Raw genomic sequence first — 16,288 nt, forward strand, 5'->3', positions numbered from 1 at the left:
TGTTACTTATGTGTAACCGAATTGGCAGTAGACCACTCAGAAGACCCGTTTAAGATCACATTTGAGCTTTTAATTTAAGCATGTGTCTGTTCCACGAGTAGTCAGACAATAATGTAACACTTTTCAACACAAATAGCTTGGCAGCTTTCCAGCACTCTCAGTCACTTTCTGCTCTGCACACAGCCTCGGCCTCAATGCTCATGGAGAAAGAGAAAAAACGAAAAAATCAAATAAATGTACAGGCAAAATAGGGCTCATGTGTGCCCTATTATTCAATACAACATGTCACCCCGAATACCACCACCATCCTGATAAACTAAGCTTAAAATAAAAAAAAGGCAATTTATATCTTTAACTTTAATAATGTGCATTAATTTTCATTTTCCAAAATTGCCTAATTGTAAGGGCCTAGTTAGAACAACTAATGAGGATTAAACTTTTTTATACATCACCTTGAGCACTAAAAGAATTGAAGTCATTTTTTTATTACAGATAAAAAGCTAATTCAATTTATTTGAAAATAAATCAAGTTGCGGAATTTAACCTGGAGTTTAAAACATGCGTTTTGTATGTTTATCATTAATTTTACATTATTATTCACATTATTATTGCATTGTTTACTTCCCATTCTGTGTGGTTGTACCGCATCTTCCCACAAATAGACAGTAAAATAAAGCTTCACTGATGAAGTGATATCCATTCTTTAGCTGCCCAAATTGTTCAGGAAGAAATGTGTCTCCTGTAGACACACTGCCTGTTGATGCTTAAAGGGTTTTGCAGAATTCGTGTTTTTTCAGCACTGATGATGCTGAATAAGCTTGCAAGGTCAGGGAATGAAACGCCTCTGTGTGTGACTAATCAGCAAAGTCGCTGTAAGCAGAACAGAGAAAGAGAGCAGCACTTTGCCTAATGGTCGTGTGTCTGCAGAAGCAGAATTGACTCTGACAGCTCTGTGCGAACAGTACAGTGTGGAGAGGGGATAGGGAACAAAAGGGAAGATTTAAGTGGACTCATGTCAAGATGTAAGCGTTGACTGTCCTTCCCTTAGGACACAGTGTTGAACCAAAAGCCATGCGTCTATACAAGGCATCTTGACTTCAGTTTTAGCCAGAAAGCGATAGATTGAAGAGGTCAATTCTCTCAGAGGTACTGTATATAAGTTTTATGATGCTATGACCCTATACAGAATTAATACAGGTTTAATACAACTTATTTAATGAAGAGGATAATGAGAAGGCCAGCTTAAAATTCAGGGATAAATCAAGCAATATTTATACATAGGATTTCAATCTATCTCTCTTTTTTACTCGTCTAGACCAAAAAGTAAGAAATCTAATTGCCAACAAGGGATATACTATTACAAATTATTTTAAAGATATTACTGTTATTCTCAAATTACTTCTGTCTACTCTTCTGTATATTAAATTGCACAGTTGCTTCATTATTTTATGATGTCTTAAAAATGATGGTCACTTTAACATGTTGTTACATAGAGCATAAGCTGTTAACTGTTTATATGGTGTACTAACATGCTTACTACTTATACATATGGTTAAGAACTTATGTTTGCACTTTGCCTACATTCAACAGTGCTTGAAATCATCATTTTACAGGTTCCTATTTTTTCTTAGGTCATGTGGAGTATTAGGTTGCATTGCCTACTTACAGCTCCAGGGTTCCCAATTCAATCATGAGCTCAGGTTACTGGCTGCTAGAGTTTCTATGTATATCACCCATGTCTGCATCGGTTGGTGATTTTCTGCCACGATCAAAATATCCCAAAAGTCAAAATAAAGATAAATGAATAAATGATTCATCTACACAACAGTAAGAGATTCTCTGTGTTAATTCAGTACACTGCTATTTTAATGGGTATATTGTAATGACCTCCATGTGTGAAATGTAGTACATATAGAGGCTTTTTTTTCACAAACATTACAGCGAATGATGCAGAAAACTGAAGCCTGTTTTATTAATTTTAAAAGAATTTTGCTGTAGCAATGTTATAGAGGAATAATCCAGCACAGAACAGCATAATAAGGTCATGCTGAAATGTCAGTGAGAAGGAGAAATGTCAAGACATGCAGCAAAAAAAAAAAAAAATCATATCAATTGCTTTCTTGACAATCCTAAACAATGGATGGCACATTGGTACCTGTAAGTAATTTGCTTCTTTCTGTACTACTAAGTGATAATTTATTTATTAGTTTGTGTGATTGCTTGTTTATATATTGATTTATTTGTAGGTTATATATATATATATATATATATATATATTTTATACACATATCCAACTATGTTTTGCTGGGTTGACATGTTCCTCTACATTACAACACAAACACTTTATGTGCTTGCTTTTACCTATAGCTACCTCCCAAGTAGCAGAAGAATACTCTTTAGGATCATTATGCTGCTGTTTAGTGAAGAGCTTGCTGTGACAGTAAATCATGCAGGGATCATTAGGAACACTCAGACCTAAGAAGCTGTCGTATGTAACCCTAGGTTAAAGCCACAGTGGGGCAATACTGGTGTAAAAGACTGATGAGATGGTCTGAGCTCCTACTGTTCCACCCCAACACTGATCAGCAGTGACCACAATTTGCCTTATGTGCAAAAAGTGGGTTTGTAGAACACCATCAAAATAGTTTAGCTATAAAGAATTGGGCAGAACCAGTAAGCTTTGACTGACTATAAGCATCCACAATCATCTATTACTGAGCTAGGCCTACAGAAATATTTTTTTAGGTTCTGCTCTGCCTTGATTTAGCTTCTAATGATACAACCAACTTTAGCCCTTAATTAGTTTTTTTTTTTGCCTTTTTTCTTTTTTTTTTTTTTTTTTGTCTACATGCATTCACCGTTTGTATTTGAAAGCACTTTCACTCCTATTAGCCTATTTGTTAACTCATTTGCTAGGTCTAAATCAGAGCTGAATTGATACTGTTGGTTCATTTTGCATTTTTACTGAAAATAATCAAACAAACAAAAAATGGGCAAAGAATCATTGGCTGGGTGGTGAATAGTGCTGAAAACATAGTAAAATTAAATTTATCTGAATAATCGTGACAGATAGAGTTAAACATTGCACAAAAGCTAACGTTTGCAAAGAAACATATAAACAAAATCACCCTGGCATGAATAACAGAATGCCAGCAGTCAGTTTGTTTCTAGATAATAATATGAATAACTAGTGTGAAACTTTTATGCTTTCCACTATTTTTTTTTATTTTAATTTTTTTATTGGTCTAATAAATTGGTCTACGTGTGCTTTGTTTTTTAGATGAGTTTGTGCCTTGTGACTCATCCTGTAACCTAAAATACACAATATGGTGTATTTTCACCTCATGCTGTTGGATGCTGTTGGTTGGATTCAGGATTCAAATAATATATGTATAATTAGCTGATTATGTAAGCTGCAGTATTTGTCAGACGATCTTATCTCATTTATCTTGCACCCTAGGCTCAGATCCTTCCAGAAGGCCAAATGGAGCAGGATGTGGAAAGTCCCGTGACTGTGAGACAGCCACGGCTGCCCAAGCAGGCAAGAGACGACTTGCCCAAGCAGCTTCAGGACAGCGAGCGAGCCAAGCGCAAGATCCAACGTTATGTGCGCAAGGATGGCAAGTGCAACGTGCACCATGGCAACGTCCGCGAGACCTACCGCTACCTCACAGACATCTTTACCACACTAGTGGACCTGAAGTGGCGGTTCAACCTCTTCATTTTTGTGCTGGTCTACACAGTTACGTGGCTCTTTTTCGGCTTCATGTGGTGGCTGATTGCCTATGCACGAGGGGATCTGGAGCACATAGGCGATGATGCATGGACACCGTGTGTCAACAACTTAGAGGGTTTCGTCTCGGCCTTCCTTTTCTCCATAGAAACTGAGACAACAATTGGTTATGGGTATCGGGTGATCACAGACAAGTGCCCAGAAGGCATCGTGCTCCTGCTAGTGCAGTCAGTGTTGGGCTCCATTGTGAATGCCTTTATGGTGGGCTGCATGTTTGTGAAGATCTCACAGCCTAAGAAGCGTGCAGAGACACTGGTGTTCTCTACCAACGCTGTCATCTCAATGCGTGATGGACGCCTCTGTCTGATGTTCCGTGTCGGGGACCTGAGGAACTCGCATATCGTTGAGGCCTCAATTCGAGCCAAGCTGATCAAGTCCAAACAGACCAAGGAGGGGGAGTTTATTCCCCTCAACCAAACAGACATGAATGTGGGCTATGACACAGGTGATGACCGCCTCTTCCTTGTGTCCCCACTCATCATTTGCCACGAGATCAACCAGCATAGTCCTTTCTGGGAGATCTCCAAAGCCAACCTAGCTAAGGAGGAGCTGGAGATTGTTGTCATTCTAGAAGGCATGGTGGAGGCCACAGGTAAGAACACTTCTTTTTTTTTGTCAAAAAAAGACCAGAAGACTGGTAGGATTAAAAAAAAAAGAGGTCTTCTGAGTTCATATGAAAAGATTGCTTTATGTGGAAAGGTTAGAAAAAATGTGCCTTTTAAAGTATGCTTTTGTGCCTGGCGCATTTTATAAAAAATCCTGTATCATGTTTGTAAGCTGTGAGTCTAAAGAATATTTACTTGTGTATGAGGTCAGATATGTCTAACCAGGGAGCGTAAATGAGATGATCTTTCATTAGCACCAGAGTAAATTCCGTCTGGTGTGCTGGAGAGAAACACACTCTGCAGACAGAGATTTTACTGATTCGACAGAAAGGAAAACTAGTGCCATTTAAGTAAAGGGAAAATACATCACGTTGTATCGTATACACAAACAGGGGAATCAAAACATATGCCCACTTACTCACTCATTACTTACTCATGAGCTGTGTAATATAAAGCTAATTAAGTTTATGTTTCATCTAGTCATGACACATTATTTTTTATATATATATATATATATGCAGTATGACTAAGCTAACGTATGTGGAGCTTTGTGTTTTTTGTTTTATTTACAAAGACACAGAATAGTACCTTTCCTGAAAGCAAAAATTAGAAAATATCAAAAAGTAATATAGTATGAGATCATTTTTTTAGGTTTTTAGCAAGACAACAGTGTCACATGCGCTAGGATCCAAATCTAATCCAAATCTATATTATTATTCCAGTGTTTATTGTTATTGTAGTCAGTTAGGCAGTTGGTAAATTATTATTACTATTTACAGTACAATAACAGAACAACATCTCTTATATGTCTGAGCTGGAAATTAAATTTAATGTTGCTCTCAATGTTTGTATTATAGTAATAAAAATGAAAGTAAGGTTTTTTTTGTATACAGATTTTTGAGGGAGAGTGGCTTTAAAAAACACTACAAAATGAGAACGTCATGTTATAATTCAGACATATAAAATAGAAATCCATATCAATACAAGAACAGATGTTATCTTCCAGTGTTAGTTGTGAGAGGAATCCCCTGGCTAGTCTATGATTTAAAAAAAATTAAGGTTTTCCTTGTTTACCTGGAAAAACCTATATGTGAAATGTTTGCATATAATCAATCTTATGAACATTCCACGAAGTTATTTCCCAGATTAGGCGAAAATGCTAATATGTGTATAAAATGTTAACACTGTAATGATGTACCATGAGATAAGGGTTAATCGTGAGGGGCAACAGGTTTACTTTTCACTGGTGTAACATTCTTCTCCGAACAAAAAATAAACTCCCTGTTAACTATAGTTGATGTTAAACCTAATCTGTGCAGGGTTGCCGTTACTAGCATTACCAGTTTTAATGCATGTACAGTTTGAACATCCATGCATATTGAATTAAAGCCGATAAAAACACATCACATATTGGAAAAAAAAAATACTCATAGGAAGATGAAGAGAGACGTTAACAGCTTGAACGGTTCATCAGTTTTCACCCCACCATATTTGTGCGAGTGGTTGATTCTTGATACCAAATGTCTAAAATGAGAGAAAAAAATGTAATAAAAAATGCTATGATGTCAGTGTGGTTGGTATAGTTTACATGAGAACAAAATGAGGAAATCCGCAGCAGCATGCAGAAAGTAAATAACATTTTTATTCATTGTAGTCTTTTCAAGAGTCCCACACCTTGTCATAGATCATTCCAAGGTGAACAAGACTGTCTAAAGAGGAGGATCAGAATGAATCCTGACTCTCATAGATCTTAACTTACAGGATTGTAGCCAGTTTGGAAGGGTCTTTGGAGCAGGTCCAGATAAAAGCTTGCTTCAAAATTAGAGCAAAAAAAAACTTCTAGCTGGTGAGCTCAGCACGGTGGTAGAATAATGTGGTTGTATTCCTTCGAGCCTTTTAAGAGTCTTTCCACGTTTACAGCCTGCAGAACTCTCTCTAGATTTCTACCACATGCTTGATTCAGCTGCAAGATACAATGGAGTTCATTCAAAATTGAACACCGTTCGTTCCACATCTAGCCCGGGTTATTCTCTGGGCAGCAGATGCAAGGCTAATTGGAAGCAGCATTTGACCACCTCAGATTTTCAGGGTAATTGTTGCAGATTACTATTTTATGAGGCCTTTACAGATACTCAAGCTGTGCTAGTGCAAGGAATGCAGATGATCTTTCATTAGCCGCAAATCTGAGGCCACAGCTGCCCGAGCTGTGAACCGCAGGTGAGGCAAAGCGTTCCTCCCAGGGGTAAATGATAGAATATGGAATGATCAGCAGTCCAAGGTGAAATTGCAAGCTCTCATGGGCATGCTGATTTTCATGTTATATTGGAGAGGTTGAGCAAATGAGCTGGAGAATATAAAGCTTACCTCCAGTGATGAGGCTGCATGTGGTCCAAGCTTGCAACTGAAGAGATTCTATAGGGGGTGGACAGCTTGACGTTGTGGGGGCAAAAGTTTGTGGTTGTATGATATTAGACTTAGTTATTTGTGGTGACATTGTTTGAGGTTGTCTGAGGACACAGAGGTTTATTTTAGGAAAAGTTAGTTCTGAATTTCATAAAAGTTTAAGATTGTTAAGAGGAGTAAAATTTGAGGTTGTGAGAAATAAATGTAAGGCTGTGTGCTTTAAAGTTCTATCGCTTGAATCATCGACTGACACACCAGAAGTATTTTAGTGTCCAAACCGAGTACCAAATAAAATACAGCAGCAGAACATGAAAACAAGTTGCATTAGCATCAGCAACTGCACATTTCCAAACAGTACCCAGTTCAGTTTGTGTAGCAGATCCTCGATGAATCATAGGCATTTATGTAAATTATTAAGCTAAAGGCAGATAACTGGACCTGGGACTAGCAACAGGGCTACATGGTATTAGCTCAGAAAAGGCTTTGTTATTAAAGACTTTCTTAATTGATCTCCTTATTCACCCTCTCTCATGGGATTAGCAAACTGATACTGTGAGTTACTTTAAATTATTGTCAAAAAAATAAAAAATATGTTTATATGAATCAACAAACAATGGATATGCTTCCACTTCCATTGTCAAATTAAAAAGTATGTCTCATCGGTCTACTGGCAGTAGTCAAATTGGCAACATTAAGAGACATTATTTTATGAAGTAAGACCTTTAAAAATTTTACATGCATTGGTTGTTAGGCAGTAGAGTTTGAGGTTGTGTGGCAGGAGGGCAGAGTTTCGGCTTCCTATTTTGGGGCAGATGATGTTGCACTTGCTTGCTTGAGTCAGTGAGGCAAGAGTAATTCAAGTGGGTTACTCCCACAGGATTTAACAACATTCTGCACAACCACACACACACACACACACACACACACACACACACACACACACACACACACACACACACACAGACTCAGCCAGTCCATAGGGAACACTCAGACAGACCTGCCCTGCGTGTGCTCCAGCATTTTAGAGCTTATGAATGTATAACCTTCGAGCATTCTGCAATGTCCTTTTTATGTGGTTGTCTGTATTTGATTGTTATGTGTGTCAGTGAAGGAGAGAAGAGCTACCTGAGTGGGGATTTATTATTTATTATTGATAATACTGCAAGCATTTTCCTGCCAAATGAGCAGAATAATTGTGCTACACATGAGCGGCATGAAAAGAAAAGGGCTCATGAGTTTCAATGCACGTCTAACAGAATTACCATAACAGCATTGTGAGTCAGGATTGTAAGTCCCACACCATAGATCTTACTCTTAATTTACTTTCAACAGTAAAATAAATTATAGAGGGGGGAGAGCGGGCTTTCAGGGGCCTTTTTATGTTGTTTGTTTGTTTTGTGGCATGTTTTTAAGGACCAAATATCCCAACAGAAATCTATCTATCAATCAATCAATAAATCAATCTATCTATCTATCTATCTATCTATCTATCTATCTATCTATCTATCTATCTATCTATCTATTGATCGAATAAGATTCTCTTAAAATGAAAGTAATTTGTTTTCTTTTTTAGAAAACTTTACATTTTTATTGCTGAAATTACATACAAGAATATCTGTGAAAACAAAACCCATTCAATGCATTAAATTGCCATATTACATCAAAATGCAAATACAAATATAAAAATAAAATGTAGAAATCAATTTCAAATTACTTAAAAAATAAAAGGTAACTATAGTAGACCCTAAAACAAAGACATACATCAAAATAATAGTTATAAACTTCCAAGTTTCAGCCTAACTACAGCTCTGCCATGACATAAGACTTTGCAATCTTCTTGGAACGCTTTAATTACTTATCATTATATAATATATTTTCTTAATATATTTTTTGTTTTCATATTCTCTTAAATTTTATACTTACTTATACTTTACTTAATGCGCAATTTCTGAGCGGCCGATCTGGGCTTTTTTGTATTCTGCATATATATATATATATCTATGTTTGTGACAAAAATACGAATCTTGACTCTTGAATCTTTCGTAAGAGCCAAAAATAGTGGACAGGAAAGTTGAAGACAAAGAAACTTTGAACAAGAATCCATACACATAAAATAATATTCAAACCTAAACACTGCATTTAAAAATGCACTGTACTGTGTTTTCGTAAGTAATTTTCCAAAACTGTGGAAACTTTGTCATTTTTTGTGGTTGAATCTTCTCCTCAACCCCTCACTCTTTTCTTCCTACTCCTCTATTATTTTTATTCTGCAGCATCTTCTGTGTTACCTGTCCAGAGCGCTCCAGTGTTTAGCAGGTGGTGTGTCAGTAATAAACGGTCCGTGGGGAAACACAGTGCTGCATTTGTATTTAAATGGAATATAAATTATGGAATATAAATTGTATATATATATATATATATATATATATATATATATATATATATATATATATATATATATATATATATATAATTTGCCTCAATGCTTCCATTCATTCACATAGTCCATTTAAATACAAATGCAGCACTGCACTACATACGATGTAGATAGGGACCAAAAAAACACTCGTAAGTCCATCGTAAGTCGAGAAGAGTGATTACTCTTTGATGCGTTCCGAAGTAGACAAGGTACATCCTCCAGAAAAATTGCTTTCCTCTGCTTCTTTTCTCCACCAGCAACAAATGTACTGCTTTTGTGTTTTTCAGCCATGGTAAATAAAGCTGAAAAGGGTAAAACTCTCTCTGAACACGTCTAAACTAGGCAAGGTCACGCCAAATAGACCGTCTCTGATACCCACAATGAATATCTGCCCATCTGTCGTTAGTCAAGTGGTCGTAGGTCGGGGTTGAGGTGTGTACATGTGTGTATATACATTAACATAGATTAATAATTATGTCACTGGAAGGTCCTCACATGAATGTGTATGTGTATGAGTGAGTATGTGTGTGAGTGTTTTGGCAAGTCTAGACTTTTGCATTCCAAGCTGCTGCTCCTGTGTGTCCTTGTAGCTGTTTTTAGACTTCATGGACAGCTGTCATGCCTGAGTCAGTCCTCCACTTTTGTCCTTCCTTTTGTCTGCTCTCTCTCTCTCTCTCTCTCTCTCTCTCTCTCTCTCTCACACACACACACACACACACACACACACACACACACACACACATACACACACGGCTACAATGCTGATTATTCTGGATTTACTGGGGGAAACACTATCACAAAGGCCTCTGTGATCAGCCCCAATCATTCGTTCAGACACTTTTCATAAACGAATGGCAAAATAAATGTTTTTATTGCGGGTGTATTTTTAGAACTCATCATGTAGCCATTGTCAGAAAACCCGACTGATACATTATTTAATCAAGAACAAAGTTGACCCTGCTTGCCCCAAAGCTTTTATTCGGCACAATGATCATCACAAGCACTTGACTGGGGAACTAAATAAAGGCTGAACATGATGGATTTTTGCATCTCGGGTTGGAACAATCAGTCGAAATTTCTGCTTTTCCAGCAACTGTTATTCTATTTTGAGTGGTTTGTGAGAGTGGTTGCTATAGAGATGGTGTTAAGAGTGAGAGAGAGAGCATGTGTGAGTGAGTGGCAGGAAAACCCACTGATGTTACACAAGTCTGTTATCTAAACAGCCAGGAACCATCATAAACACCATTATTATTGTTGATATTATTATTTTTATTATTATTATTGTTATTGTAATTACTATTACTGCACAAAGCTAAATGCATTAATTCATATAAATATTAGTTAATGCTTTCTTCAGTTTCATATTTGTGGGGTCAGAATTTTTTTCATCTGAAGTAAAACATTTATCCTGGTAGTCTTTCGTCTAAAAAACTCTTTTTGCTGTTCAACTGTCTATTTTACCATACCTTAATTTCTTTACACAATGTATAAATATGTTTGCGCTTCAGCTTTCAGAGACGTTACCTAAAGTGATCTGTAACATAACTCAGTTAATTTGCTTTATGAACATTATAGGTTGTCATGAGGTAACTTTTGATTAATCGCACCTCAATTGCACATTTTTATCTGTTCTAAATGTACCTTAAATTAATACTTAAAAATTTTTAATACTCTAATCAACGTGGACTTGGACAAATATGTATGCTTTATGCAAATGTATGTGTATTATTAGTAAAACCAAACTTAACATAGAGCATTAAGACAAAATATTCTTGTAAATATTTGAAAGTAATTATGGTGTTTTAAATTACGTAAGTCATCAGGACACCAAACTAGGGCTGAAGCAATTCCTCGAGTAACTCAATTCAAAAAATGTAACGATTGTTTAGTCAATTTAACTACACACAGAGCATTGTGTTTCTCACGGACCATTATTACTGATGAACCACCCACTAAACACTGGAGCACACTGGACAGGTAACACAGAAGATGCTGCAGAAAAAAAAAAATGGCGGAACGGGGAGAAAATTGCGAGGGGCGAGGAAAATATTGAGTTTTTAAAGTTTGGTATCATTTCAAACAAAAAAAAATTTTCTAAAAAGAAAACAAATTACTTGTTCATTTTAATAGACCTGTCTTATTTTCACTCTCGCATTTAGTATTGCTCTTTAATAAAGAAAGATAAGACTTCTTGTCCGATTACTCGATTAATCACTGGAATAATCGTTACAATATTAAATTAATCGATTGCAGCAGCCCTACACCAAACAGAACTTTCCACACGGATGGTTGTAATTGCTGGATGTGTGCATCATGGAGGATTTCGGTGTTTGATTTGAGACTTGGCACATCAGTAAAATATAGATATATATATATATAAATTCACATTGATTTTTAAAAATGTATTTGCAAGTTATGGTGGAAAATAAGTATTTGGTCAATAACAAAAGTTCATCTCAATACTTTGTTATATACCCTTTGTTGGCAATGACCAAGATCAAACGTTTTCTGTAAGTCTCTACAAGGTTTTTACACACTGTTGCTGGTAGTTTGGCCCATTCCTCCATGCAGATCCCCTCTAGTAATGTTTTGGGGCTGTCACTGGGCAACATGGATTTTCAACTCCCTCCAAAGATTTTCTATGGGGTTGAGATCTGGAGACTGGCTAGGCCACTTCAGGACCTTGAAATGCTTTCTACGAAGCCACTCCTTTATTGTCATGCTGAAAGACCCAGCCATCTTCAATGCCCTTGCTGATGGAAGGAAGTTTTCACTCAAAATCTCACGATACATGGCCCCATTCATTCTTTCTTTTACGCAGATCAGTCATCCTGGTCCCTTTGCAGAAAAACATCCCCAAAGCATGATGTTTCCACCCCTATGCTTATGGTGTAGGTATGGTGATCTTTGGATGCAACTCAGCATTCTTTCGCCTCCAAACACGACAAGTTGAGTTTTTACCAAGAAGTTTTATCTGACCATATGACATTCTCCCAATCCTCTTCTGGATCATCCCAATTTCTCTCTCGCAAACTTCAGACGGGCCCGGACATGTACTGGTTCAAGCGGTGGGACACGTCTGGCACTGCAGGATTTGAGTCCCTGGTGGCGTAGTGTTTTACTGATGATAGCCTTTGTTACTTTGGTCCCAGTTCTTTGCAGGTCACTCACTAGGTCCCCCCGTGTGGTTCTGGGATTTTTGCTCACCGTTCTTGTGATCATTTTGACCCCACGGGGTGAGATCTTGCGTGGAGCCCCAGATCAAGGGAGATTATCAGTGGTCTTGTTCGTCTTCCATTTTCTAATAATTGCCACAGTTGATTTCTCCACACCAAGCTGCTTACCTATTGCAGATTCAGTCTTCCCAGCCTGGTGCAGGTCTACAATTTTGTTTCTGGTGTCCTTTGACAGCTCTTTGGTCTTGGCCATAGTGGAGTTTGGCGTCTGACTGTTTGAGGTTGTGGACAGGTGTCTTTTATACTGATAATGAGGTTAAACAGGTGCCATTAATACAGGTAACAATTGGAGGACAGAGGAGCCTTTTAAAGAAGAAGTTGCAGGTCTGTGAGAGCCAGAAATCTTGCTTTTTTTGTAGGTGACCAAATACTTATTTTCCATCATAATATCCATTTGCTAATACATTTTTTAAAAATCAGACAATGTGAATTTCTGGACTTTTTTTTTCTCATTTTGTCTCTCATAGTTGACGTGTACCTATGATAAAAATTACAGGCCTCTCTCATCTTTTTAAGGGGGAGAACTTGCACAATTGGTGGCTGACTAAATACATTTTTGCCCCACTGTGTTTTATAGATATATATATAACACAAACAGCTGGCATCAGTGCTACAATAGTGTAAAGTCACAAGTGCTTGAAAAAATTTATAGATTTCAGAATTAGGTGCATTCTATCTATCTATCTATCTATCTATCTATCTATCTATCTATCTATCTATCTATCTATCTATCTATCTATCTTTGTATGAATATATGTTTATTTTATATATATATATATATATATATATATATATATATATATATATATATATATATATATATATATATATATATTTGGATACAGAGGAAGAAATTAAAACATAAAATTGCTTGTCGTTTTTTTAATTAACACAGTTTATTATTATTAACATTTGTTGTCAACATTTCAAAAGTTAAAATATTTTTTAAATGTTTAAACAAAATGCCATTTTGGTTAAATAATATATGAAATATTTTTTATTTAAAAATAAAATACAATAAATCTAATTAATGCAATATATTTTTATTGTATTAAGTGAATTAAGTAATCAATTGAATTGGCACAAATTAAATTGATAAAATAAAAGTAAATAAATCTAAAAATGTAATTAAATTGTTTACATTTGTTAGACTCCATTTAGGTACTACAGATGATTGTGTGTTTTTACATGTGATAATTAGTTTTCTAAAGATATGTTTTACTTATTTCAGAATAACTTAACAAATGCCTTCATTTTGTCCATATGTCATTTATTCACTCCCTCTATTTGTGGAATTGTCAGGATTTTTTCCTTTTAGGAGAAGTTGTTTAAGCTAACGCTAAAGAATCCATAGCTCTAGCGTTAGCCTCTAGCCACTTCCTGGTTAAAGGCTAATGCTAGCCCTATGGATTCATTAGTGTTTTCATGCATGTGCAAAACAAATCTTATTTCCGGTGCATAGTGAGCAGCCACAGTGACACTGTGCTCTGTCAACTAGTGACATCTAGCTTCTTTTTTTTTTTTTACCCTTGGCATTGTTGTGTATGTTTTCAAGTTTAATAATAAAAAATACACTCAAAGTGTGAAGCAGAGGCTAAACAAAGAGCTCAGATTATAATTATGTTTCACACGTGAGAAAGGATTGCATTTCTGAAACCAAAAGCCCTGTACTAAAAGATTTTGGTACAAAAACGTGTAATTTTTATATATATATATATATATATATATATATATATATATATATATATATATATATATATATATACAATTTTTTTTTTATAAAAAATATTTGGATTCCTTTGATAATGTCATAGAGGCCCCCCTCCATAAAGTGCAGTTTTTTTAGAGTATAGGGGAACTCGAAAAAGGTAAAGACTGAGTCTTAAAACCATGAAGCACAAAGACATTTGCTGCTGCTGAGGTTCTGGAAATGTGCCTTTGTTGCACAATGGTGAGGATATGCATGAAATGGATGATTGATGACAATGTAAAGGACACTTATTATAAAAGACCTTTGCTCTAACAACAGTGAATCATTTTTTAGGCTGATCCTTGTGTTCTTTCTCAGTTATCAGACACCTTCCTATCTAAAACTGGAAAATTACTGTGGTCTCTATACCCACCTGAGAGATGGAGAGAGACTTAGTGTGGAAAAAAACAATCAAATTGCTTTTATGTCCCAATAGATCTGCTGCCATCCATGAAACAGACATGAAATCAGCCTGTTGTAAGTCACACCTTGAAATTTAATGTATTTTTTTGGATACAAAAAAAACTTAGATATGACTGTGCATAAAGATGAAAAGATGAATATGAAAGACAGGAGCGACAATCATTGATGCGTGGAAACATCGTTGATGTATGTACTTACAAATGCTTTTGTCAGTTGGTGTGAAATCAGCAGTAATTGGAACACTGGCAAAAAGAATCAGAGGAGAATTTTCTAGCAGCATTTTGTTTAGACTCAAAAAAGTAGCGAGCACCTTCCCAGATCACAACATGACTATTTTTTCCATGGCTGCGTAATGTCACGTCCTGTAGCTCTATACACCTGCAGAATGACAACAAAGGCATGAAAACCTGGCTGTTATGCAGAACACTCCACAAGGGTGCAAACAATGGGTTGTGTAAGTTGTGATCAGCTCTTGGGAAATTAACGCTTATTATATCTGTTGAGTATTTGAGCTGTGAAACTGAACAAAATGTATATCTCTATTTCTAAATACGTAATGCGATGTGTCTGAGTGTGAGAGTGAATGGCCTCTCTCACCCCTTCTACAATGATTACATCAAGGCATCCAGTGACATTAATGCTGTTTGACACAGGGATGTAATGAAAGGTTGAAAAATTGTGACACATCTTCTGGCTGCAAAAACAAAGTGAGAGACTACATTGATTTTTAAGCCAGGTTTTTTTTTTCTTTTTCATTTTTTTGAATACTTTCTGCTGAAACTTATATAACTATATAACTTAGTTATAAACTAAGTTTCTTTCTCCGTTCAGCACCTTTCAGAGCTACAAGAAGGCAGTTGAGTTCATAGGTGATTACAAGGTATAATTTGTCTGAGGAGCTTAGCTTTTGCTCTAGCTTTTTTAAGATTAGCTAGATAGAATTCATACTGAGGTCGCATTGTTTATTATTATTATTATTAATAATAATAATAATAATAATAATAATAATAATAATAATAATAATAATATGTGCCAAATCAAACATGGGGATCATGAATAAGGATGATCTGCTGTGGCGACCCCTAATGGGAGAAGCAGAAAGAAAGAAAGAAAATAATAATAATAATAATAACAATAATAATAATAATAATAATAATAATAATAATAATAATAATAATAATAATAGTGTTAATGGCATTTGACTGGGCAGCAACTTTCATTACAACCATATCCTTTAATGTTATAAAAATTCATGCCTTAAATGTGTCCATAAACAAAAAAAATGTGAACATCAAGAGACTTGTATAACTTCTGCATCTCTCTGGTATAGCGGCTCAGAGGTTCTACAAGATATTTATATGTCTAGCTATTGCAGGCTTGGCCAACTCTCAAGATCATTTAGCCACAGACAGGGTGCCAAGCCATAAGGATCTTCTACAGTTACACCGCTTGAAAGTGTTAGTTGGCAGAGTAACATTTCCTGTCTATTAGTGGTAATCCATACTAATAAGTGGATAACGTTTAAGCTAATATCAATCCGATTCCTTTATAGATTCTTCAGTCAGATTATGGTAGTACCGAACTGTGGCTACTCAAATGCTTTTGGCATGTAAAGCTCTTTGATTACTTAAGTAGTCTAAAAGAGTGGTTATCAATTGC

The 16,288-nt window shown here is 36.0% G+C and overlaps 1 protein-coding gene across 1 annotated transcript in view; it reads left to right on the forward strand.

Annotated features, from left to right (window-relative positions):
• The window catches only part of kcnj6 (potassium inwardly rectifying channel subfamily J member 6), a 60,296-nt gene that overhangs the window by 31,965 nt on the left and 12,043 nt on the right, over window positions 1-16,288 (forward strand). The window contains exon 2 of the mRNA XM_046861981.1: window positions 3,461-4,385. Coding sequence (XP_046717937.1) covers window positions 3,485-4,385 — 901 coding nt within the window. The 5' untranslated portion in view covers window positions 3,461-3,484. The remainder of the gene's footprint in view (window positions 1-3,460; window positions 4,386-16,288) is intronic.

This window comes from Silurus meridionalis, chromosome 11 (assembly GCF_014805685.1).
Source record: "Silurus meridionalis isolate SWU-2019-XX chromosome 11, ASM1480568v1, whole genome shotgun sequence".
NCBI lineage: Eukaryota > Metazoa > Chordata > Actinopteri > Siluriformes > Siluridae > Silurus > Silurus meridionalis.